This window comes from Schistocerca serialis, chromosome 9, assembly GCF_023864345.2.
Source record: "Schistocerca serialis cubense isolate TAMUIC-IGC-003099 chromosome 9, iqSchSeri2.2, whole genome shotgun sequence".
Taxonomy (NCBI): domain Eukaryota; kingdom Metazoa; phylum Arthropoda; class Insecta; order Orthoptera; family Acrididae; genus Schistocerca; species Schistocerca serialis.
The window spans coordinates 69,321,864-69,347,411 of NC_064646.1; the positions used below are offsets into that span (position 1 = coordinate 69,321,864).

The 25,548-nt window shown below is 41.7% G+C and overlaps 1 protein-coding gene across 8 annotated transcripts in view; it reads right to left on the reverse strand.

Moving 5' to 3' along the window:
• The window catches only part of LOC126418638 (glucose-6-phosphate exchanger SLC37A2), a 420,139-nt gene that overhangs the window by 29,727 nt on the left and 364,864 nt on the right, over window positions 1-25,548 (reverse strand). For 7 of the 8 annotated variants that reach the window (XM_050085490.1, XM_050085491.1, XM_050085498.1 and 4 more), the window contains exons 7-8: window positions 19,395-19,603; window positions 10,742-10,846 (exon numbers count right to left, since the gene is read on the reverse strand). In XM_050085490.1, coding sequence (XP_049941447.1) covers window positions 10,742-10,846; window positions 19,395-19,603 — 314 coding nt within the window. The remainder of the gene's footprint in view (window positions 1-10,741; window positions 10,847-19,394; window positions 19,604-25,548) is intronic. The other variant, XM_050085494.1, reaches the window with a different exon arrangement.

The window sequence follows — 25,548 nt, forward strand, 5'->3', positions numbered from 1 at the left end:
GTTAGTTATGTGTTTACATCACAATTTAATAAAAATGCACAAATAAAGCACAGCAGGACAAAAAAAACTGCATTTACTGTATGTGCTGTATTCTTTAATGAAAATAAGGCCAAGACAAATTACAAGCTATAAAGGTTGCCAATTCTATACAGAACAGTCTAATAATTTGCTCTGACAGGTAAACAAAAAAAGGTTTAGATGTTACATGTGCCTCAAATAATGTAGTTTACTTTAAGACAGCATACAGAGAGAAATACTGTCATGTCCTAAACACCTTATACTCAATTTCAGTGTGAGTAATGTCAAGGGGATGAATGGGGAAGTATTCAGACAAGTCGTTACCCTTCGCTCTCACTCCAGGCATCACTAACACACAATTTTAGGAAACTCTTAAGTGTACTACTGTGCTGAACCAACGTATAGTTACTCTGTTACTTTCTAATGTAACAGATTTGTTTTTAAAATTACATACAGATTACCATAACATGAGGCTCATGGTAAATTTTTATTTGTATCCTCAAAGAGAGAACCATTTCAGTAGGTGCGGTGGAGAGTTAATCCACATATTTATCAACCAACATTCATAGTCCAATATATAAAGGCAAGTGAAAAAAAAGAGCCAAGATAGTGATTTAAAGGTAATTTTAGTGTCTTGAAAGCTTTCTTTGGTACCCCTGGGTGGAGGAATAGAAGATGGAGAGAAATACTGCATAGTTTCTCTGCTGGGAAGGATGAGGGCCAACAGGTACTGAAATAGTGTTACCTATAAGGGGCAATAAAGTGACAATGAGACAAATGAAAAAAGTAAGCAAACTGTTTATTATTTAAAAAGTAGTCACCATAATCGTTAATGCACTTTTCCCACACTGAGACAAATTGGTCAACGCCTTCATGGAAAAATGTTTGTGGTTGCCTGTGGAATGATTGTAGCCAGGTGTGCACCTTTTCATCCAAAGCAAATCAATGGCCATGAATGTCTTTCTTCTGGGCTCCAAAAATATGGAAATTGCATTGGAAGAGATTGGGTTTTCCAGCGAAACTTCTGTAGTGTAATTGAAACAACCTTTGCAGCTTGTGGGTGGACATTATTCTGCAACAGAATGATATCACCTGCCAACGTTCCTAGGCGTTTTGACTTAATGGCACACTTCAATTTTTGCGAAGTGTTCACATACAGCTGTGCGCCGATTGTGGTACTCTGTTCCAGAAAGTCTATGAGCAATGGGCTCCTACTGTCAAAGAAAAAGATCATCATGCCTTTCCCACAGCTGAAATTCCTGTAGTTTCAAATACAATGCAGAAGTTTTGCTGGGAAGCCCTTACACACCCTCCATAAAGTCCCGATCTCCCCAATTCCTATATTTTTGATTTGCTTTGAATGAAGCGGTGATTCATACAGTTTTCCATGAAGGCGGTGACTATCTTGTTTCTCAGTGGGTGAATGTGTTAACAGTTATGGTGATTCATTTTGATATAATAAACAGTTTACTTTTTTTCATCAGTCTCCTTTTCCTTTGAGTGCTCCTTACATTTATTTTTATTTCTGCATTAGAAAACAAAGTGTCACTTGAGCTGTAATAGACCACTTCCACTAGGATACAGCTCAGATAAGGTCATCACATTTATTTTCGTATGTCGTCTGGCAGCAATAGTAACTATTTTGCCTCCTGAAGGTAAAGTGCTAGCCAGATATTCTGCCTTGTATTTATTAGTTTTCTCAACTGAATTTTCCTTTGACAAATGTTATATTATTAAATAATGAAAAATCCAGGATGGAATAATGAAAATATTATGGAAAGGACAGAGCAACAAAAGGACTGCTAAACAAGTGAGGTTTCAGTCAAGGCTAAAGAAGATGACAACACACACACATACACACCACACACACACACACACACACACACACACACACACACACACACATACATCTGACCATTGTCTCTGGCCTCCAAGACTAGACTATGAGCAACTGCACATGATGGAAGCAATCTGGGTGATGGTGTTAAGGAGGATGCTGGTGTGGGGAGGGGGAATGGTTAAGAGGGTGGGGGTGGGGGATGTTGTAGTGCTGCTTGTGACTGGACTGGAGTGGGTGGTGCTGAGAGGATTTAGGGACAGGTCTTACATCTCGATCTGTTTCAGGGTTATCAGCCTTGAACAAGGGGTCAGGAGCAGGAGCAAATTGCAGATGGACAAGGGTATCATAGCTTCGATGGGTGGTGGAATACCACTGTGGGAGGGGTGGGAAGGATAGTGGGTGGGATACTCCTCATTTCTGGGCATGACAAGAGGTAGTCAAAAAGTCCTGGTTGGTACCAAGTCATGAGGGGAATTCTCCTTTGTAGCCAACAGTGTAACTTTGGAAGTTGTGGGTGACTAGAGAGATAAGGCACGGCAGATCTGTTTGTGTAAAAGTGTTTTTTTTTGGGAAAGGGGGGGGGGGGGGCAATTTGGCAATTTCAGGCTATTAAGAATCTGGATCAAGAAGATGTCATCAATGAATCTGAACCAGGTGAGGGGTTGCTTAGAAAGGATTCCCCTAGATGGCCCATGAATATGTCGGTATAGGATGGTGCCATGTGGTTGCCCATTGCTGTACCATAAATGTCTGTGGGTTATGCTTTCAAAGGTGAAGTGATTGTGGATGAGGATATAGTTGGCCATGTTGATCAGGAAGGATATTGTAGGTTTGGAATCTGTCAGCCGTTGGGGAAGGTAGTGCTCAATAGCAACAGGGTCATAGGCATTAGGGATGTTAGTGTAAAGAGAGATGGCATCAATAGTGATGAGCAGGGCACTGTGTGGTAAAGAAACAGGAACTGTGGAGAGTCTGTCAGGGAAATGGTTGGTGTGTTTTATACAGCAGGGTAAGTTGTGGGTAATAGGCTGGTATTGGTCAACGAGAGCAGAGAGTCTCTCAGTGGGGTCACATTAATCGGCCACAATGGAGCATCCTGGGTGGTTGGGTTTATGGACTTTAGAAAGCATGTAGAAAGTAGGAGTGTGGCGAGTAGCAGGGGTGAGGGAAGAGACGGACTCAAGGGAAAGGTTTTGGGATGGGCCTAAGAATTTGAGGAGACACTGGAGATCCTGTTGGTTGTCTGGAACGGGGTCACTGTGATAGGATTTGTAGGTGGATGAATTTGACAGCTGAATGACTCCTTCTGCAAGATAACCACTGCAATTCAAAGTGACAGTGGTGGAGCTTTAGCAGCAGGCAGGGTTATTAGGTTGGGATCAGATTTTAGGTGGTGGATTGCAGTTCATTCTGTGGATGTATGTTATCTTGCATGTTGAGTGGTATATTTGGAGAGGCACTGCTCATCTCTACAGATGTGACAGCCATTGGCGTCTAGGCTGTATGAAAAGGGCTACTTGGTATGGAATGGGTGGAAGTTGTTAAAGTGAAGGTATTACTGGGGGTTGGTAGGTCTGATATGGCTAGAGGTACTGATTTTTGCCATCTTTGAGGTGGAGGTCAACATCGAGGAAGGTGGCTTGTTGGGCTGAAGAGGACCAGGTGAAGCAAATAGGAAAGAAGTTTTGAGGTTCTGGAGGAATGCGGCTAGGGTGTCCTTACCCTTGATACGGAGCACCAAGATGTCATCACTAAATCTCAACCGGGTGAGGGGTTTGGGGTTCTGGGTGCTTAGGAAGGATTCCTCTGGATGGTCCATGAATAGGTTGGTATATGAGGTGTGACAATAAAGTAATGAGACTGATTTTCTTGCAAGCTGTGGCAACCCTGCAGGCTTGCATAGGCACAATATCTTTGACCTTGGTCTATAAGCTGCTTCTAGTCCAAGTGGCACATCGATGCAACTGCTCAGTCGTGAGTTGTGCTGTAATAAGTTAACAATGCTTGTGTCTCTTGTCACAGAAATGGAACAGCATAATATTGCACAACATTATGCCATTTCTTTTTGTGTTAAATTGAATGATAGTGAGACAAGGTTTGAAGATACACAATTCTGGAATGTTAGCGGGGGATGATTTTGGGGCAGTTGGAGCCCGATTAAGTTCACTCCTTCACTATACTCCATCTGTCCACGATCGACCACCATTGGCTGGTTACTGTAACTCCACTGGGGAATCTCTTCTCTTGTAGACCAACACCTTCAGCCTATTGCCCGCAAACTCCCTCCTATACAAAAGCCAACCATTTCCGCCACTGACTCCCCACCATTCCTCTTACTTTATCGCAAGGTACCCTGCTCATCAGTATTCATGTCACTTTGCTTTACACTAATATCCCTAATACTAATGGCTTTGCAGCTATTGAACACTACCTTTCCCAAATGCCTAGCGGATTCCAAACCTACAATATTCTCCCTGGTTGCCATGACCAACTATATCCTCATCCACAATTACTTCACCTTTGAAGGCATCATCTAAAAAAAAAAAAAAAAATCCCTAGCACTGCAATGAGCACCCACATGATACCATCATACGAGTATACCAACCTATTCATGGACCATCCAGAGGAATCCTTCCTAAGCACCCAGAACCCCAAACTCCTCATCTGGTTCAGATTTAGTGATGACATCTTCATGATCCGTATCGAGGGCGACAATACCCTAGCCACATTCCTCCAGAACCTCAAACCTTCTTTCCCATTTGCTTCATCTGGTCCTCTTCAACCCAACAAGCCACCTTCCTCGATGTTGACCTCCACCTCGAAGATGGCAAAATCAGTACCTCTATCCATATCAAACCTACCAACCACCAATAATACCTTCACTTTAACAACTTTCACCCATTCCATACCAAGTAGTCCTTTCCATACAGCCTAGACACCAATGGCTGTCACATCTGTAGAGACGAGCAATGCCTCTCCAAATATACCAAGATTCTTACTAAAGTCTTCATATAATGAAATTACCCTCTCAACCGTTTACAGAAACAGATCTCCCATGCCTAATCTCTCTAGTCACCCACCACCTCCCAAAGTTCACTATCTGGCCACAGAGGAGCAGTTACCCTGTAACTTGGTACCACCTAGGACTGGAGCAATTGAATCACATTCTCCATCGAGGTTTCAACTACCTCTTGTCACGCCCTGAAATGAGGAATATCATACCCGCTATCCTCCCCACCCCTCTCACACTAGTATTCCACCAACCATCGAACCTACAAAATATCCTTGTTCATCCCTAATTCACTCCTGCTCCCAACCCCCTGCCTAATGGCTCATATCCCTGTAATAGACCTATGTGCAAGACCTGTCCCATACATCCCACCACCATCACCTACTCCAGTCCGGTCACAAGCATCACCTAGCCCATCAAAGGCAGGGCTACCTGTGAAAGCAGTCATGTGATCCACAAGCTAAGCTGCATTCTACACGGGAACGACAACCAACAAGCTGTCTCTCCGCACGAGTGGCCTCTGAATAACTGTGGCGAAAAGACAGCTGGATCACCGAGTTGCTGAGCATGCTGCCCAACTCAATGTGCTTCACTTCAATGACTGCTTCACAGCCTGTGCCTTCTTGCCAACACCAGCTTCTCTGAATTGTGGAGGTGGGAACTCTCCCTCCAGTATACCCTATGTTTCTGTAACCCTCATAGCCTCAAACTTCGTTAATCATTGCCCTTCTCTGCTTCCACTCCAGCACTACATGGCCTTCTATTCCACCAATGCACCCACAGTCTTTACTTCTCTCATTTTCCACTGCTCCCCCCTCTCCAACTACACCTAGCTGCCCTACTCTGTCCCCACCACATGCCTGTACATTTCCGCAAGCAGTACTTTAACATCTCCCACCCCTACCCCACTATACCCTCCCCCCCCCCCCCCTTTCCCAGCCTCCTCCTTACCACCACCACCCAGATTGTTTCTCCCCTCACATGCAGATGCTTGCAGTCGCAGTCTGGGTTCGAAGGCCAGAGAGAGAGTGGTCATGTGTGAGATGCGTTAGCGTGAATGTGTGTGTGTGTGTGTGTGTGTGTGTGTGTGTGTGTGTGTGTGTGTGTGTGTGCTTTATCTACTTTAGGAGGAGGTCTTTTGGCCAAAGGCTCACTCGTTTAGCTGTCTCTTTGTTGTGCTTGTCTGCTACTCAACATCACCACTATATGGTGAATAAAATCAATTCTTTTCAAAATACTGATATTATGTTATTATGTATTCAAAATTATTTTGTGAAATCTGTGTAAAAGGAGTAACAGCTGTTAAAGTTCGCGAGCATATGATCTCATTTATTATGCGTTTTAATTATATTTCATAATCTGCAATAACTCTAAGTACATATTTCCAAAAACATTTTGGGAAAACAGCAATCAGTTTCACAATTTTACTTAAATAAACCATCTACATTGTGCATATCACATTTTTTGGTACTGATTTCAGCCTAAAGACTGTACTCCAAACTTGTGTGCAGACTGGTGCATGGAGCAGGAACACCAGAAGTCTCCAAATACTGTAAACTGAACTTGATAGCATCTAGATACTTCTGCAGTTCCTGCTCCATGGATCCATCTCCACACATGAACTTTCGAGTATAGTCTGGAGACGATCCATGTTTAGACTAAAATCGGTCACTAATAAATGTGATTTGTGTGATCTAGACTGTTTTTCTAAGCACAATAACTCTATGTTCTGACATATCTTTATCTCTATATCTACTTCAACAGCCATACTCTGCAAAACTCTGTTAAGTGCCCAATAGAAGATATGTCCCATTGCACCAGTTATTTGGGCTTTTTCCCCTTCCATTCACATTTGGAGTGTGGGAAGAATGATTGCTTAAATGCCTCTGTGTGCGTTGCAAGTTTTTGCGACTGGAATGAGTGTGATTTGTAGAGAGGGGGGTAGGGAGGGGGGGGGGGGGGGGGTAGGTTGTAGTATATGCCTAGAGTCAAAGCTTGAGGTTTGTTCTAGGCACTTTGTAAGTAGATTTTCATAGGAGAGTTTGTATCGGTCTTCAAGTATCTGCCAGTTCACTTCTTTCATCACATTCATGACTCTCTCCCTTGGGTCTGACGAACTTGTGGCTCTTTGTGCTATTGCTCTTAGTATCCATTCAACATCCTCATTTAGTCCAATTTAGTATTAACTCTACATCTGTCGATGACTCTCCATCGAAGATACCCCGTTGCATACTCCCTATCAAAAAGGCCTCAATCCAGAGACAAATTTCACTTGACAGATCATACTTTTCATAATAGGTGTAGATGTGGTATGGAGGCAAATGCTTTTCGAAATTGACAAGCACTACCTCTACCACAACAAAGTACGTCAAGTGAGGAAAGCACAAGTTGGGTTTTAGATGATCAATGGTTCAGGAATCCATACTGTTTATATTTGACCTCAGACTAGATTCCAAGATTCTACAACAATTGAATATCAAAGATATTGGACAGTAGTTTTGTGGAACACTTCTTTAACCCTTCCTGTAGACGACAGTGACTGGTCTTCCTTGCAACTACTGGGCACAGTTTTTTTGAGGGGGGGAGGGGGGGGGGGGGATCTGTGGTATTTCTAATTAAAAGAGGGGCTAACTCAGCCACAAATTCAGTGTATAATATGATATGGGTGCCATTGGGCCCTGGAAGTTTGTTCAATTTAAATGATTTCAGCTTTATCTCAATTCCACTGGCACTAATATCTATTTCACTTACGTTTTCAGTGGTATGGGAATCAAACTGAAGCAACATTCCTGGGTTTCCATATGTAAAGACATATATGCTTTTGTTTTGATACCCTCCATTTCAGTTCCATTCTCATCCATGAGTGAGTGAAACTATCTTTGGTGTCATTAACAGTCTTTACATGCAACCAAGATTTCCTTTTATTTTGTGAAACATCTTTTGGCAGTGTTCTGCTAAGGTAGTCATTGAAGGCTTCACACATTTCTCTCTAAGCCAAACATGTTTCACTGAGCATCTCGATATTGATAGCCCTGTGCTTTATTTTACACCTTTTATGTGGCAGTCTGTTTCTTTACAGTGACGGTATACCATGGAGCACCCCTCACACCATGAACTGCTACAATGGGTGCATATCTATCCATTATATGGTCAACTATTCTTTTGAACTTGAGGCACAGTTCTTCTAGTTTCACCTGTCCCAAGCTAAAAGTTTGAAGTTCCTCATCATGATGTCACACTACCATCTCTTTATCTAGTTTACTGAACATATAAATCTTTCTACTTGCTTTAGTTGCCCTTTGCACTTTGGTAATCATTATTGTTACAGATAATAACAGTTTCGATGTGGATGTCCTCAAAGAAGTCACGTCTATTTGTTGCCGTGAGATATATTTCCATCATCAGTGGGATGGTTTTCAGAGAAGGCAAATATATAGAAAAGTAATATTTTACAGTATGTCCTGTCATGCCCAAAACTAAAAAACTAAGTATCCCAACTGATTGTCGGATGACTGAAGTCTTCTCCCATGACTACAGTATGACTTGGGAACTTGCATACTTGTGAGCTGAATGTCTCTCTTATGTTTTCAGTTAAATCAGGAGGTGATTCTGGTGGTTGATAAAAGAATCCAGTTATAATTTTATGCCCACCCCTGATACTGAGTTTTGCCCAAGCAATCTCGTGTGCAGCTTCAAACTCTATCTGGATGAATTTTCCTATCCAATCCTATAACTAATCCATCAATATAACAAACATTAAAACTGTAGCAATCAGTGGTGAATGATATATTTTACTATTTTGAGTAGTGTTTGAATGTATGGAATTTCACTATGCTTATTTGGAGACAAACAAGTGTTAGCTTGAAAAACTCTCTGTGCTTTTTGACTGTCTCATTAATTATTTGTTGCAGCTGGAGAGACAGTTAAAACAATTAACAGAAATGTTAAATTACTACAAACATTTTAGGTGAGGCCTAACTGTGGTATGAATATGAACAGAATACATAAGTAAATGTAACCAACATTTTTACAGATCTTTCCACTACATATTTCAGATGATTCTATATCTGCATCATCAGGCAGATTTATTTAAAGTAACAAGATACAGTGCATGTATAAATTTTCTGGACAACGTGTGTCACACACTACAGCAGAAAGAACAAAACTATGTCAGCACACTTAGCCCAAAATTATGTGGGTGCTTTGCTTTCGGGCAACTATAATAGAAAGCAACATGTGACGGCAGAAAAGTATTAAAATTACCACTCAGCTGCCTCTGCCCTTTATGACAAGACCCATCAAGTCTGAGTATGTACAGTTCATGGATCACAGTAACACCTCACTCTTAAAATTATTATCTTTATAAAAGAAGAGCTAAAGGAAGCAGAGATAAACATGGAATACAAGGAAAAAAAATTTAGGCAGAAAGTTCATGGCAGAAAAATCTACCAGTCAGGAAAAAAACCCACACATACACGACTGTGACCACTTCGTTTTAAAATAAGTAGAGCCCATTTTTGAAGAATGAAATTAATATGGGCACAAAGAAATGCCAAAAGAAAATTCTGAAATGCCCTGTGTTGACAATGCTCAAAGGTGAATAACTATATTATTATTGATGCAAGATGAGTCATGTACTGACCAGTAAAATTTGGGACATTTGGGCTTATGCAAGGACATGTTGGGAGCAATTTGTAACAAGCATCCTCAGTGAAAGCAGTAGGAAAAGGGAAGTGTTGGTATACTACACAGAAGTACTTCTGCCTGAGCTTGTCTCGTTACAACATCCCAGAGGCTCTCCTTCACGAATGGTTAGGAGTTACAGAACACAATGTATGTATGTATGTATGAATGAGTCTTCACAGCTGTCTTCAGTGGCTGGAGTAACACATTATGTAGAAATGGATTAATACTAATACTGTATAGTGGTCAAAAAATTATTTAAAAAGAAGTTGGACGACTCACATAAACTGAGTTGAACAAAATTAGGTGATGCTAAATAAATCCCGAAAGTTGTAGGGTTCTCCATCATGGTCCAGTTTTGCTGATGTTTCAAACATTCAAGATAGAACTGATGTAAAAGGAGAGCTGGAAATGTTACACAAGGTAAACAGGTCACATGACTGAAATAAAAAAATCAGTAGCCACTTTCTAGCCAAACTAGCAATAAACTTCAGTTTGAATAATGTGCTTAGTGCTTTATGTACCTCAGAATATAATGAACAATATTTGTTATTAACCTTAATCCTGGCTTCTGACCTCTATCAAATCTTGCTAATGAAAGTTTTTTCAATAGCTTCCTCTTTTTGACTAACTGTGCACAAAATCATGCACTTTGTTAGTGTCCAGTTTCACAAATTTAAGTGTGGTAAAAGAGAAAAATGATAATGCATATCTTTAATTCCTGTTTTTAACAGTTGTCGGAAAATTTAATGAAATACAAAGAGGTAGAAGCTATGATAAAATGTAAGTGACTGCTCAGCAGAAGTTTATATAGCAAATCTGTCAGTGTATTAGGTGTGCTGCTGACTTATGTGACAATGGATATCTTCCATTGCTAATTCTTATTGTGATGCCTGTATCATCAATGTAAAATTAAATGTAAACTTTCAGTACATAATAATTACCTCATAATGGTTCATCTATACAGTATACTCCATTTGCGCACTGGCTGCCTTAACTCTCAAACCATTAGTCTTTTACCATATTTAGAAATGTACAATGGGAAGTATCAGACATGCACGTCTTATTGTACACTGCAGAACTGGAAGAAATACCTATGCACAAGCACAGCATGCATGATGGTCCTGTCCACAAGCATGCCTGCATTTTTTTTTTTTTAATAGCATCATTCACAAATGGTGGCGCCTTACCTGTCCTCCCAGTAGGGAATCCTCTTCACCTGAGCTGTACTCATCAGAACTTGAATCTGACGTCACTCTTGTGCCGATCCTTTGGTAGCCGAATGCCGAGCGCATCTAAACAGTGAAGTTACATGGTGCCTAAACAAAGATAAATACAGAAACACGAGTGGCTGCCAAAATATGTGAGGATGCCATTGGGAAAGTCATGTCAGTCCTCAGAAATAAGATTCCAAAATCGATACCACTTAGTGGGCTTCCATTTTCCACATTCAAATAGGTTTGAATACAATTAGCAATGTCAGCATCTAGTATATGAATGTAGTGCTCTTCACTTACAACTTGTTACTCACTTGAAACTTAACAAGATAATGGGTTTCTTCCGAGATTACGAATATTCTACAATTTATCTCAAATGTACTTATCAAACCATTTATTCTTGAACAGAGTACATCAGTATTTATGTAACAGTTGCAGTGGTAGTTAATAGGATACACTAAACAGGAATGTTGAAAACTATTTTTTGATACCACTGTCATATATTCGACTAGTCTTCAGCTTGTTATTATCAACTTTATTACAAAAGAAAGGGGGGGGGGGGGGGGGTGCATGTGTGATTTCCTGTTACTCTGTTGTTACATGTCTTATCATAGAGACTAATAGATGGAAGAGAACAACCATTTCATTTGGTACATCAAAACTTTAGTTTTTCCATGCCAAAATTACTGTGATGCTGTTTTTGATGGTAATTTTCAAACTGTATTATGAAAATTACACAATTTTTAGGAAAATAATTATGAAGCTACCAGACTAGTAAATAAAACCTGTACAATGAAAACCTCAAGCTTACTGAAATACATTTTATACTTTCTTCAAAGAAATAATTTTTATTTGGCTGTGAAAAAGGGATGATCATGCAGGGAGATGTGCAGGAAAACAAATTATTCATAAAAATGATGTTCTACTCATATCATCCTTCAAATCCAGTGATGAACTCTCAAGTGTGAAGTTATCCAGATAATATCTAAGTAGTGTGGAAAAAAGCGAGGCCACCACCTTCAAAGGCATTCCAAACAAAACAGAATGCTTTGCCATCACCAAGCCAACCACTTACCCTATAGATATACATGAACTACACCTAATAGTGAGTGCAATCAACAAATGCCATACAAAGTTAACAAAATCACAACTTTGTTACTCCAGAAGAACAAATGGCACAGCCATCACCAAATTACAAAAACAATACTAGTCCAACTTCTGATTTAAACAGTTTTCTGTATAGACACTATATCATCACCGAGAGGAGGTGGGAAAAAAACACCATAAATAAAAATAACAACCACAATATAATGAACATCAAGTGACTACACGTGAAAAGCACAAACAGTTCTAAGTATTGCATTTCAAGTAACCCCTTTATATCACTGACACCCCATCCCCATAATTATATAGTTAACTGATTTTCTCTGTTCATCATTTATCCGTTTATTGTTGAGTACAGACTTGCACCGTTTGTCTCCAAGTACTGCTGCTTCTGCAATGAGCTGTTTCTCTAATAAATCACTTACATTTTTGCTACATATACTGATCTCATATGAGATTCTTTGTTCTCTCCTTCCCACACAATTATAAAAAATAATCCAGGAGGCAGTGCCCTATTGTGCATTCCCTGTCCACAGACTGATACCAAACTTCCATTCACAGTCTAGTGGTTTCATCAACTTCTTGTCTCAGTGCTGTATGGGACCCAATTGACACAAGTTGTTATTGTCTGGATTATGTGACTTTAAAACAAAATTTCTGATACAAAGTCCCATCAGCAGTGAGATTACAGGTATTATCTCCTTGGTTTTTTCAGTGCAACTGATTAATAGTTTGGTTCCTTGTGTTCTGCCAAGTTGTTGTTTCCACTTTATGCACAATATTTGAATGACTGACCCAGCCTCCTCCTACAAGTGCTACAAGTTTTGCTGTTTTGTGTAGTCATTCCCTGGACTCCATTAAATTACAATGAAACAAGTATCATGGTACAAATGCATAATTAAGGGGTCTATCAAACTTAAGATGTCAGAAAATCTAATAAACAGGGATGACAGCAATTTAAATAATGCTTGGGGTTCAGCACTCAATGTATTAAAATCTTGCATGCCATCACATCCACCAGAGTTGAGAAACACAGAAAATTTGCATTTCACCAGAGTATCAGTGTGAGCTTTGAAAAGCAAGAAAGCATTGAAGGGCCTATCAGGTATCTGGAATTGAACTCTACTGTAACTATTGGTGTGAGACCAACAATAATTCACAGTTTGGTGGGTACACATAACAGCAAAACTTTAGCACTGAAAGAAGGCAGCTGGATTTGTCATCTAAATATTGTGGATAAAATAGAAACAACAACTTGGCATAACACCTGGAAGCACATTATAAATCACACATGTTATTCAATTTTCAAATGCTCAGAATTTGAAATATTCTAAAATTTACCATCCAGTAAAGAACAAAAGAAATGTGAGAAAGTGATGTGAAGCATTCAAAAATAGATGAACAAATAAGCATTACAAAATTCAATTTTGATGTCCCCATTACAGATTTTAAGAATGAATTGAAGAATAAAATCTTTCCCAAGTGTTTCTCATTCTCTGCTTGGCAATTAGGCATCTGAACATCTTGACTACAGCAAAATTTGTGCACAATGGACTCCCTGGCAGATGACACACAATATTTTGTGTATTATTTAATGTATTGTATCTTTCCTCATTTAATCTTAAATTTATGTTTGTGTTTATTCCTTTTCCAGTTGTTGTTTTTTTAATATAATACTATTTGGAATAATTAAATAGCATTTACATGCAAGTTAGTTACGCTGTTGACAAAATTACGATAGTTTGGAATTTCAAGTCAAACGTGTTCCCATAATACAGTTTTGTAAAATGACAAATAGAAAGTTCTAGAAAAATCACCGAGTAATATTGTGACTGATTACTGAAACTTTAAACAGTTCAGTACATAATAATCTTTAACATTGTTCTTAAGATAACTGTGTGTTCCCAATAAAGTAACATTTGTGTTGTAAATGGTAGTAATTAAAACAGTTAAGCACTTCAGCAGCAATTTGCATACTTTGAAAGCAACTGTTTTGTAACAATATTTAACAAAATTTTCCACACCAAATCAAATTGTGTTAATCAAACTGTATGAGGCATTTATGCTTTTATTTGAAAACATACAATTATGCTCAATTTTTTATTACTATGTCACTTTTCATTATAATATTACTAATGTTCTAGAACCAATAATGCATTTTTTACTTGAATTTGTTACATTTTATTATAAGGGTGGGTGCAAGGCCAAGCAGTGAGTTCTACTGAGTTCTGTTTAGAGTTAGTATGTGTGTATTATTGTGATCAGTAGAGTTTTAAGATCGGATCTGAAGTTATCAGAAAAATGGAATCTGATGTTTGTACAAATGTCTGAATTTATTTACCGCACCTGGAAGTAGTAAAGTGGGAGATACATTCAAATACTGTAAGGTTATTAATTTATGATTAAGAAATGTGGACCTGTCATTTCTACACAAAAATTAAGTACAAATGTTATTTTTATTCTAACGACTTATAATTAATTAATGTAATGTTGTAATGTATCTTAGTTGAAGTACCAAATAAATCACCACACAGTATTCTGATGAATGAAGTCTGATAATTATATTAGAATACAAAACACTAAAGCAGTTGCAGCTCTCTGATGTTTTTGACATGTTATTGTGGAGACAGATATGTTGATTGGTTGGTGTATTTGAGAGAGGGGACCAAACAGCAAGGTCATCGATCCGATCAGATTAGGGAAGGGTGGGGAAGGAAGTTGGCCATGCCCTTTCATAGAAACCATCCCGGCATTTGCCTGAAGTGATTTAGGGAAATAATGGAAAACAGAAATCAGGATGGCTGGATGTGAAGACAGATATGTCTTTTTTGAGCAAACTATTACTGGTGATGAGATAAGCCTGTCTCATTTGACTCCAGAGACTGAGTGCAGGTCATTCAATTGGCACTATCCCATGTCACCCAAAGAGTCGAACAAATTCTGTAAGTATATTTTGTTGATCTCGTGCCTCACAGCTTGCAAGTATTTAAAAATATATTAGTTTCACTACTGAGAGCTGATAAACACTCCTGTATTATGACCATCATCAGGAATATTACTAGACTTAAAAAACAGCTTACTTGGTGACATTAACCTATGGCATCAAATAGCATAAAATCCATTAAAAATCACAATTGCTATGTACAAAAATGCATAAAATTTCCAATCTTCGTCCAACATATACAATGCAGTTTGAAAGTTTCATGTAGATGTGCTCTACATACTGGCCAGTAGTGCAAGTTGGATTTTGAATGACAGGTGTTTTTGAAATTCATTCTGCTTAATGTGGAGAATGTCACACTGTTTAAGAAAAGTCATTATGTATAAGCTCAAAACATGTTCTAAGACTCTGCAAAGTGATACTGGATGGTAATTTTCTGGGTAACTTCTATGACCTTTCTGTCCAGTGGGAGTGACCTGCATTTTATTCCAACTACTGGGCAGATTTCTTTTTTTTTTTTTTAAATACAGGGTGGCCCTTTCAACCTCCCCAGCAGTGAATGCAAGGAGTAATGTGGTTTGCAGGGAAAGAAATCACAAATGAATGTGCAAAGAAATTATTGTAGATTGTATGGATGTGATTAACCTTATATGAAAACAGTTAATAAATGGTATATAAGTGGCAGCTGGAAGGGTTCTGAAACATTCTGGTGGTGCAGGTCATGGTGTTTCAGAAGAAACTGTACAGAAGACCACATAGGCCAGTTTGGCAGGCATCTAGACAAATTAATGTATGATGAGACAAATTTTCATTATAAGGAATGGTTAACCAGCATAATGTTCAGATTTGGGTCTCGCAAGATCCGCACACTATCAATGAACATGTTCGTGATATCCCTAAACTGAATGCCAAGTGTGGGCTGATGTACAATAAGATTGTTGGACTGTTCTTCTTTGCAGAAAATATAGTGAATATGTCAGTGTTTCTGGATATGTTGCAACAGTTTATATACCCCAGATACAAGTATTGGAACCGTACATCATCTTTCAACAAGATGAAGTTCTGCTGCATTGGTCAACAGCCGTTTGCAAGTTACTGGATATGAAATTTCCCAGTCGCTGGATCAGATGCAGAGGACCCATTGCCTGAGCACCACATTCCCAACAATATTACCCAACTGGATTTCTTCTTGTGGGGAATAGTGAAGGACTGCACGTATGTGACCAAAGTGGATGATATTCCTGTGTCAAGATGTGCAGTGTCGTCAAGTATCGAGAGCGGTGCAAGAAGTATCAACCACTGCAGAACTACTGCACAGCAAAGCAGTATCACAGGGCACCACTGCCACACCTCTACCCGGAAATGACACTGCCAGAGGCCAGAAGGGCAGTTCTGTTCCGAGGCTGGATCCTGTCCACTTCCAGGTAGTTCCTGACAGAGTAACATCATCGTACTGCCTACTCGCCATGACACAGCCCATGTCAACCATTGGGAAGTGAAGAGACTTCTGTCTCCTGTGAACTCTGCCTACATGCCAACGCTATCTGAACTGTTTCAACGAGTGTCTATGAAATTGTGTTTTCTAGTGACTGTAATGAAGCCACAGTACAGCTATTCTGAACTTGTATAAATTTGCCACTCTGTAATCGTGGCTCTGTATAGTGTTTTCTGAACTGCAGGTCTGCATGTGCAGCTTCATAGCTAAAGCCAAGTCTGGCGATCAAATATGAGTTTTGTTGTAATTAATAAAGCATTACTTATTCAGAGAGTTCTAATTAACTGTATTATTGCTGGCCACCTCAGCATCCAAGGAGTCTGACACAACAAGCTGTCTTATCACTGATATAAGAGCAACAGTGACAGAAGGTGCCGGAGTCACCACAGACTGTAGCGACAACACTGCAGACAGACCAGTGACATGGATTGCCGGCTCCGTTACGAAGTCTGGCGAGGGTGTTTACCATCAAGTACCACAGTTGACAACAAACACATAGGTGTGGCCACCATCCATCAGAGGGCATCAACCAACAGCAGAGGAAGGGGATGTGATGATCAGCCAACTATTTCCTGGTGATCATGTGTGTGCAAATAGTCCCAGAAATATCATTCCACGCGGGGCTAGAAAAGCCAGTGCCCAGCCATTCAGTAAGCAGTTCTTGACTTGCCAAGTGCTGAGAAGATTGGCAAGTTCCGCTGTGTGCCACCTCGACCATCCTCTCTTCAGCAATGGTTAAGATATGTTGCTTGCATCGGGTTACGTTATCTACCAGCTGCTAACAGCCGATTTCGGTGTGGAACAGCTGTATAGGTATAGAGTCAAAGGGAATTCTGATTGTAGGAATTAGTTGTTATTTGCTTGATCTGTAGAAGGGATCCTTATTGTTTTGTTGGTTTTGAAGAGTGTGTTCCTGTTGGTGATTTATTGTGGTTTCCATAATAAATAAGTTGGCAAAGCAAGTTGGTTCTTGCTCTGTAGATTTAGCAGAGGACATGTTACAAGAAGAAGAGAAATTGGATACAGGTTCAATATCATTCATGATACAAATTGTTCACATGTAGAGGTGTACTGACGATTATTAAATAAATTGTTTGAGATGCTCGTGCATATGGTGTGATATATTTACTGCAGTTTTTTCTTTCCTGGATCTTTGAAATGTGTGAGGGGTTGCAAAGGTACACACTGTACTATGGCTAAGATAGAAGCAAAATCATCCCCAAATTCTTTATAGAATCTGGCAGGGATTCCACCAGTCCCTGGGGTCTTGGCCTATTTTAATAATTTCAGCTGCTTCTCAATGTTAATGACACTGATATCTATATCACACACATTTTTAGTGGTGCAGTAATTAAAGTTGTTAACTATACCTGTCTAATCTTCAGTAGAAAAAATAACTAATGAGGAGGTATTAAACAGAATTGGTGAAAAAAAATGGCACAACCTGAATAAAAGAAGGTATCAATTAATAGGACATCATGTGAGGCATCAAGGAATAGTCAGTATGGAAATAGTGAGAATGGGGGGCGGGTTACAAACTGTATGGGGAGACCAAGGCCTGAATACAATACAGTAAGCAGGTTCAAGTGGCTGTAGGTTGGGGAGTAGTTATGCACAGATGAAGAGACTTGCACAGGATGAACTAGTGTGGAGAGTTGCATTAAACCAGCCCTTGTACTGAAGTCAGCAACACCAACAACAACTACAACACCACCTCTATTGCACCATTCTTAGATAGTGCATCAGAAAAATAAACACCTAAATATTTCTGTGTGAACTCTGATTTGTCTCATCACAATGGCCATTCCTTCTCATGGAACTGGAAGGAAACAAAATGTTTTGGCATTTGAAGCAGAAAAGTGTTGGCTGAAATTTCATGAAAAGATTTTATCACAATGAGAAAAGTCTTATCAATGATTTGTATCACAAACTGTTTATTACATCTGTGTGCCACCCTTCTTTGAACTGTTTCAATAACTTCTGTCTATCCTATCTGAAAAGATCCCCATTCTCTAGAAGATAACAGACAGGTGTAGCGCAGGCAGTTTCTTTAGTGAATTTGCACCTTCCATGTGCCTGGCCAATAAAACAAAGTTTTCAGTTTACCATCAGTGCAGCTTTTGTTATATGTTGCTTCTAATTTTTGGGGTTTCTAACTATAAGTCCTATATATTTAGTTTAGTTGATGACCTAAATTTTTTGTCATTTTCCATGTAACAAAGATTCAATGGAATTGTCTTAGTATCTCTACGGAGGACCTCATGATTTTTCCTGTTCACGGCCAATTGTCACTTCTTGCACCAGTTACATACCTTGTATGAATCACTTTACAGTTTATTTTGATCTTGTGCTGAATTCACAACAGTTAACAAGGATATCATCTGCAAACGATCTAAGAGGGCAGCTCAAACTGTTTCCAAAACAATTTATGAAGACTACTGCATAAGTTTATCGCAGACAGCTGCAGTGGGCAGGGTACAATAGCTTCACGTGCCTGCCTCAACCAATTTTGTGAACGTCCATATGGCAGCGCCTCAGTGCTTTGTAGATGGCTAATGTTTTTAATGTTTTCACTTGCAGCCGTTAGCGCTTCACTGTGCTGAAAGCTAGCAACAGGGCTGCAAGCTGTCAAGGATCTACTTATGCTGTCTTGACTGTAGTTATCAAAGATATGTGCTATATTGCCTAATATGTGACAATCTGCACACACAGTTTAATGATACATTACAAATTTGAGCGTCTGTGACCAAGGCAAGAAATCAGTGTCACTAAAGACACAGTAGTAATTGTGTTGAAGGAGGTACCAGCCACCAACACCTGTTGCAGAAGTATAATTTAATTAACAATATGTTTCAAGTGTAAGTTTTCATAGCATAACACTAATAACTCAAATAACTGTATGTTGCTGCAAATCAATGTTAACTGTTGCACTGCTTTTTTTTTTTTTTAAAAAAAAAAAAAAAAAAACTAGCACTGATCATTATCGTGTTTTCACTAAATGAATGCATAATATATCATTACATCTAGTACACCATTAATAAAAGGCACTGCACAAAATGTAGGACACATTTGCTTTAGATACCTACCTCCGATTCATCCTCTCCTGGTCTCGGACAACCCACATGTGATGGGTTTTCGACCATGAAGAGGAATATCAGGAAACCACCCCCAGCAATAATGGCACCAGGAACAATAAATGACAAGCCCCAATCCTGTTCGACAAACGCAGCAGCTACTAAAGAACCTAATATATTCCCTACTGAAGTGTGGGAATTCCAGATGCCAAATATTAAACCTGTAAATTCAGGTAAACAATTAGAAAATATATAATAGTCTTCAGCTACACTATACCTACTGAAACCAAGCATAAAAACACAAAAATTTGTCATTTAAATGCAGTTCATTACTAGTTCTGATTTATTTCCAGAAGAAACTTAATTCAGAAGGAATCAAACCTAGCTGATCAAGACTCAAGCAAGATGAGTGTAATAGTAGACGAACAGCAAATGAAAAGGCATGTTGGAAGTACTGACACAGATTTTAATAATATCTATTTCAATATGAATACAATAACGAGAAGTCCTTTAAATAATGGAAAAAGTAAAGGAAACTGCTCACCATATTGTCATGTATAAGAAGGTGTAATTAGATGAATGGTGAACAATAACTTCACTTAACGAAGGTTTATTCAGCATTTGCACGTACAAGAGCACGGAGTGAACTGCCTCCAGCCTCCAGTCAGAACACATACAGTATATATACAACTACAGAACATTCCAGTACAATGATTCTTGACATTTGTGGATACTTCTAGAATGTACTTGAACCGAATATGGAAATTAAAATTTTACAGTCCAGGTGAGTTCTGAACTCATGACCCTCCATGCAACAGTTTAGTATCATAACCACTACACCACAGCACAACTCAGCTTCTTCTGTGACAATATAATGGAAATTCCATGACAGAAAATCAATAATATTAGGAAGAGGATAGATTGCTACTTGCCTTAAAGATGACACATTCAGCTGCAGACTGGCACAACGAAAAGATTGTTACCCATTTAGCTTTCAGCCACAACCTTCTTCAGAAAAGAAAAGGAAACACACACACACACACACAGCCGGCCGCGGTGGCCAAGTGGTTCTAGGCGCTTCAGTCCAGAACAGCGCGACTGCTACAGTCGCAGGTTTGAATCCTGCCTGGGGCACAGATGTGTGTAATGTCCTTAGGTTAGTTGGGTTTAAGTAGTTCTAAGTTATAAGGGACTGATGACCTCAGATGTTAAGTCCCATAGTGCTCAGAGCAATTTGAATCATTTTTGAACACACACATACAAACACACACTCTTTCACGCAGGAAAGCATACCTCCCACATACACGACTGCCATCTATGGCAGCTCAGACTGGAAATTTATTTATTTTTTTTTTTTTTTTTTTTGTGGTTTTAGGGCGCACAACTTCAATGGTCATTAGCGCCCAGACTACGTTAGGAATGCACCGCGAGGCACAAGTTTAAAACAGCAACTAAAAGGGAAAACACGATAAAAGACAGACTGACAGGCATAGGATTAAAAAACAGCATAATCAAGTGTCCTTAGAGAGGTTTGTCAAGTTGATAAAACGAAGAACGCGAGCAGCTGCTCGTGGGTCATCCGCTAAAATGGCATCTAGAGTACATGGCAGGCCAAGATCAAGACGCAGTGTGTTAAAATCCGGACAGGATGTTAAAATGTGGCTGACCGTCAGCAATTGCCCACATGGGCAGAACGGCGCCGGCGCAGCCGTCAGCAGATGGCGATGGCTGAACCGGCAGTGTCCAATTCGTAACCGGGCCAAAACGACCTCCTCCCACTGAGAAGGGCGGGAGGAGGACGTCCAAGCCGCGGGAAGAGATTTCAAGGCTCGAAGCTTGTTGTCTGTAAGTGCAGCCCAATCGGCATGCCACAGCGATAAAATGCGCCGACAAATTACCCTGCTACAATCTGACGAAGGGACACAACAAGAAGCTGTCCGAGGCTGGAGGACCGCAGCCTTGGCCGCGGCATCTGCAGCTTCGTTCCCAGGGATACCGACATGGCCAGGAACCCACATAAAGCTAACCGGAGAACCGACGTCCACCAGCTGCTGAAGAGAGCGTTGGATCCGGTGCACGAAAGGGTGAACCAGATACGGATCACTGAGGCTCTGGATGGCGCTCAGGGAATCGGAGCAGATGACATAAGCAGAATGTCGGTGGCGGCAGATGTAAAGAACAGCCTGGTAGAGGGCAAAGAGCTCAGCTGTGAAGACCGAACAATGGCCATGGAGCCGGTATTTGAAACTTTGTGCCCCGACAATAAAAGAACACCCGACCCCGTCATTGGTCTTTGAGCCATCTGTATAAATGAAGGTCATATTAATGAACTTTGAACGAAGTTCGACAAAACGGGAGTGGTAGACCCAACCGGGGGTAACCTCCTTTGGGAGTGAGCTGAGGTCAAGGTGAACGCGAACCTGAGCCTGGAGCCAAGGTGGCGTGTGGCTCTCGCCCACTCGAAAGGTTGCAGGGAGGGAAAATTTAAGGTGTTGAATGAGGCGACGAAAGCGAACTCCAGGGGGTAGCAGGGCAGAGACATACAACCCGTATTGACTGTCGAGAGAGTCGTCAAAAAAGGAACGATAAGACGGGTGGTCGGGCATTGACAGTAGCCGACAGGCATATCGACAAAGCAGTATATCGCGCCGGTAGGTGAGTGGCAATTCACCAGCGTCAGCATGAAGACTCTCGACGGGACTAGTATAAAACGCTCCGATCGCAAGTCGTAAACCCCGATGTTGTATGGAGTTGAGGCGGCGTAAGATGGATGGCCGTGCAGAGGAGTATACGAAGCTCCCATAATCCAGCTTGGAGTGGACGATCGACCGATATAGACGAAGTAGGATGGTTCGATCCGCTCCCCACGACATACCACTGAGAACACGGAGGACATTTAGAGAACGGGTACAACGGGCAGCCAAATATGACACATGTGGAGACCAGCTAAGTTTCCTGTCAAATGTAAGACCTAAAAATTTTGTTGTCTCCACGAATGGGAGAGCAATGGGACCGAGTTGTAAGGACAGTGGGAGAAACTCTTTGTAGCGCCAGAAGTTAATACAGACCGTCTTCTCAGCAGAAAAACGGAAGCCATTGGCGACACTCCGGGAGTAAAGACGGTCCAGAGAACGCTGAAGACAGCGCTCCAGGAAACATGTACGCTGCGCGCTGCAATAGATGGTAAAATCGTCCACGAAAAGGGAGCCTGATACATCAGCTGGGAGGCAATCCATTATTGGATTGATCGCTATGGCGAAGAGAGCGATGCTCAAAACTGAGCCCTGTGGCACCCCATTCTCCTGGCGAAAGGTGTCTGACAGGACAGAACCCACACGTAGCCTGAACTGTCGATCCATTAAAAAGGAACGAATAAAAAGAGGGAGGTGACCGCGAAGGCCCCATGAATGCATGGTGCGGAGAATGCCCACCCTCCAACAGGTGTCGTAAGCCTTCTCCAAATCAAAGAACACAGCCGCGGTCGGGCGCTTCCGCAAGAAGTTATTCATAATGAAGATTGACAAGGTAACCAGATGGTCAACAGCAGAGCGGCGCCTACGAAATCCACATTGTACATTGGTAAGTAGACGTCGAGACTCGAGCAGCCAAACCAAACAAGAGTTAACCATTCGCTCCATCACTTTACAGACACAGCTGGTAAGCGAGATGGGTCGATAACTGGAAGGCAAGTGCTTGTCCTTCCCCGGCTTAGGAATCGGGACAACAATAGACTCGCGCCAGCATGCGGGGACATGTCCCTCAATCCAAATGCGATTGTAAGAACGAAGAAGAAAACCTTTACCCACAGGAGAAAGGTTCTTCAGCATCTGAATATGAATAGAATCAGGCCCTGGAGCGGAGGACCGTGACCGGGCAAGTGCGTTTTTGAGTTCCCGCATGGTGAATGGGGCATTATAACTTTCACGATTCGAGGAGCGGAAGTTAGGTGGCCTAGCCTCCTCTGCCTGTTTGCGGGGGAGGAAGGCAGGGTGGTAATGAGCGGAGCTCGAAACCTCTGCGAAAAAGCGGCCGAAGGCATTGGAGACATCCTCAGGGGCCACAAGGATGCCATTCACGACCGTCAAGCCAGAAACTGGTGAGTGGACCTTAGTGCCAGATAGCCGGCGCAGGCTACCCCAGACAACAGAAGAAGGAGTAAAACTGTTGAAGGTCCTTGTGAAAGCAGCCCAGCTTGTTTTCTTGCTTTCTTTAATAATACGACGACACTGTGCACGTAATCGTTTATAAGTGATACAATTCGCTGCTGTAGGGTGGCGTTTAAAGGTGCATAAAGCACGTCGACGAGCACGTAAAGCGTCTCTACGTGCTGCGGTCCACCAGGAGACCGGTACGCGACGTGGAGAAGAAGTAGGGTGAGGGATGGAATATTCAGCAGCAGTGAGAATGACTTCCGTGAGGTGTGCGACCTGACGATCGCAGCTTGTGAAGGTTTGATCCTGAAAGGTCGCCCTGGAAGAGAAGAGCCCCCAGTCTGCTTTGGAGATAGTCCAACTAGATGAGCACGGAGAGGGGGTATGCTGCAGGAGATGGATAACACACGGGAATTGGTCGCTCGAATATGTATCAGACAGTGCATACCACTCAAACCGGCGTGCAAGTTGGGTAGTACATATAGAGAGGTCTAAGTGGGAATAGGTGTGAGATGTGTCTGAAAGAAAAGTAGGGGCGCCAGTATTGAGGCAGACAAGATTAAGCTGGTTGAAAAGGTCTGCTAACAGGGAGCCCCTCGGGCAGGATGCTGGAGAGCCCCAAAGGGGATGGTGGGCATTGAAGTCTCCAGTTAACAAAAATGGTGCAGGTAGCTGAGCAATAAGTTGCATTATGTCTGCCCTGGTAACGGCAGATGACGATGGAGTGTAAACAGTACAAATGGAAAATGTAAAAGTGGGGAGAGTAGTTCGGATGGCAACTGCCTGCAGGCCAGTGTGCAATGTGATGGGATCGTAGTAAATATCATCCCAGACCAGCAACATAACCCCTCCATGAGCCGGAATACCTACCACAGGGGGTAGGTCAAAACACACAGAGGTGTAGTGTGCCAAGGCAATTTGATCGCATGGGCGTAGCTTCGTTTCCTGGAGGGCTATGACGAGCGGACAGTGCAAGCAGAGCAGCAACTTCAAATCCTCTCGGTTGGAGCGAATGCTGCGAATATTCCAGTGAATAAGTGCCATCATAAGAGGAAAAGGTAGATGAAAGAAGGGGTCACCTCGAAGGCCGCTGAGGGCCTGGCTTCGAGCGAGCACTGCTGCCGCTATCAGTAGGCGGACAGTCATCGTCCATTGGTTCTATAGGTTCATCAGCCATCTTGGTAAGATGGCCGGGAGGGGGAGCTTCCTCCGCCGGTGAACGGCCAGATGTTCGACTACCAGCGGTGCGGCCACGCGAAACGGATGACGGCCTGGGGCGGCAACCGCTAGGTGGCGCAGGAGAAGAAATGCGCCGTGGCGGAGAAGGAGAACTGTGCTTCCTATGAGCCTTCTTGGAAGGTCGTTTGGTGGAAGTACTGGTCGATGGCTGGGAGGTTGAGGTATGTAGGAAGTCTGCACGGGACGGTTCCTTCTTGAAGGCCCGTGCATCTGATTTCTGGGTCTTCGTCTTAGCAGAAGCTGATGAAGGGGCTTGTGTCTGTGGGGTGACATCGACTGCGCGATCTTAGCACTGGCCGAACGGACGACCGTGGTGCTGTAGGTCAGATCGCATTTCTGGGTTGCCACTTCCCTGGTAGTCCGAGGAGTGCCGAGGACAGTACTGTATTTCCCCGTTGGGAGCAGCGTGGGCTTCCTACTAGCAAACAGCTTGCGACACAGCCGAGGTGGACACTTTCTCTTTGACCCGAATTTCTTGGATACAGCGTTCTTCCTTATAGATGGGACAGTCACGGGAGAACACTGCATGGTCACCCTGACAGTTCACACAATGAGGAGACGGAGGTGGACAGTCACCCTCATGGGCATCCCTGCCACAAGTGACACATTTAGCCGCATTGGAACAAGACTGGCGAGTGTGATTAAAACGCTGACACTGGTAGCAGCGCGTAGGTGTCGGGACATAGGGGCGAACAGAAATAACCTCATAGCCCGCTTTGATGCGCGATGGCAGCTGAACACTATCGAAGGTCAAGAAAAGTGTCCGGGTCGGTACA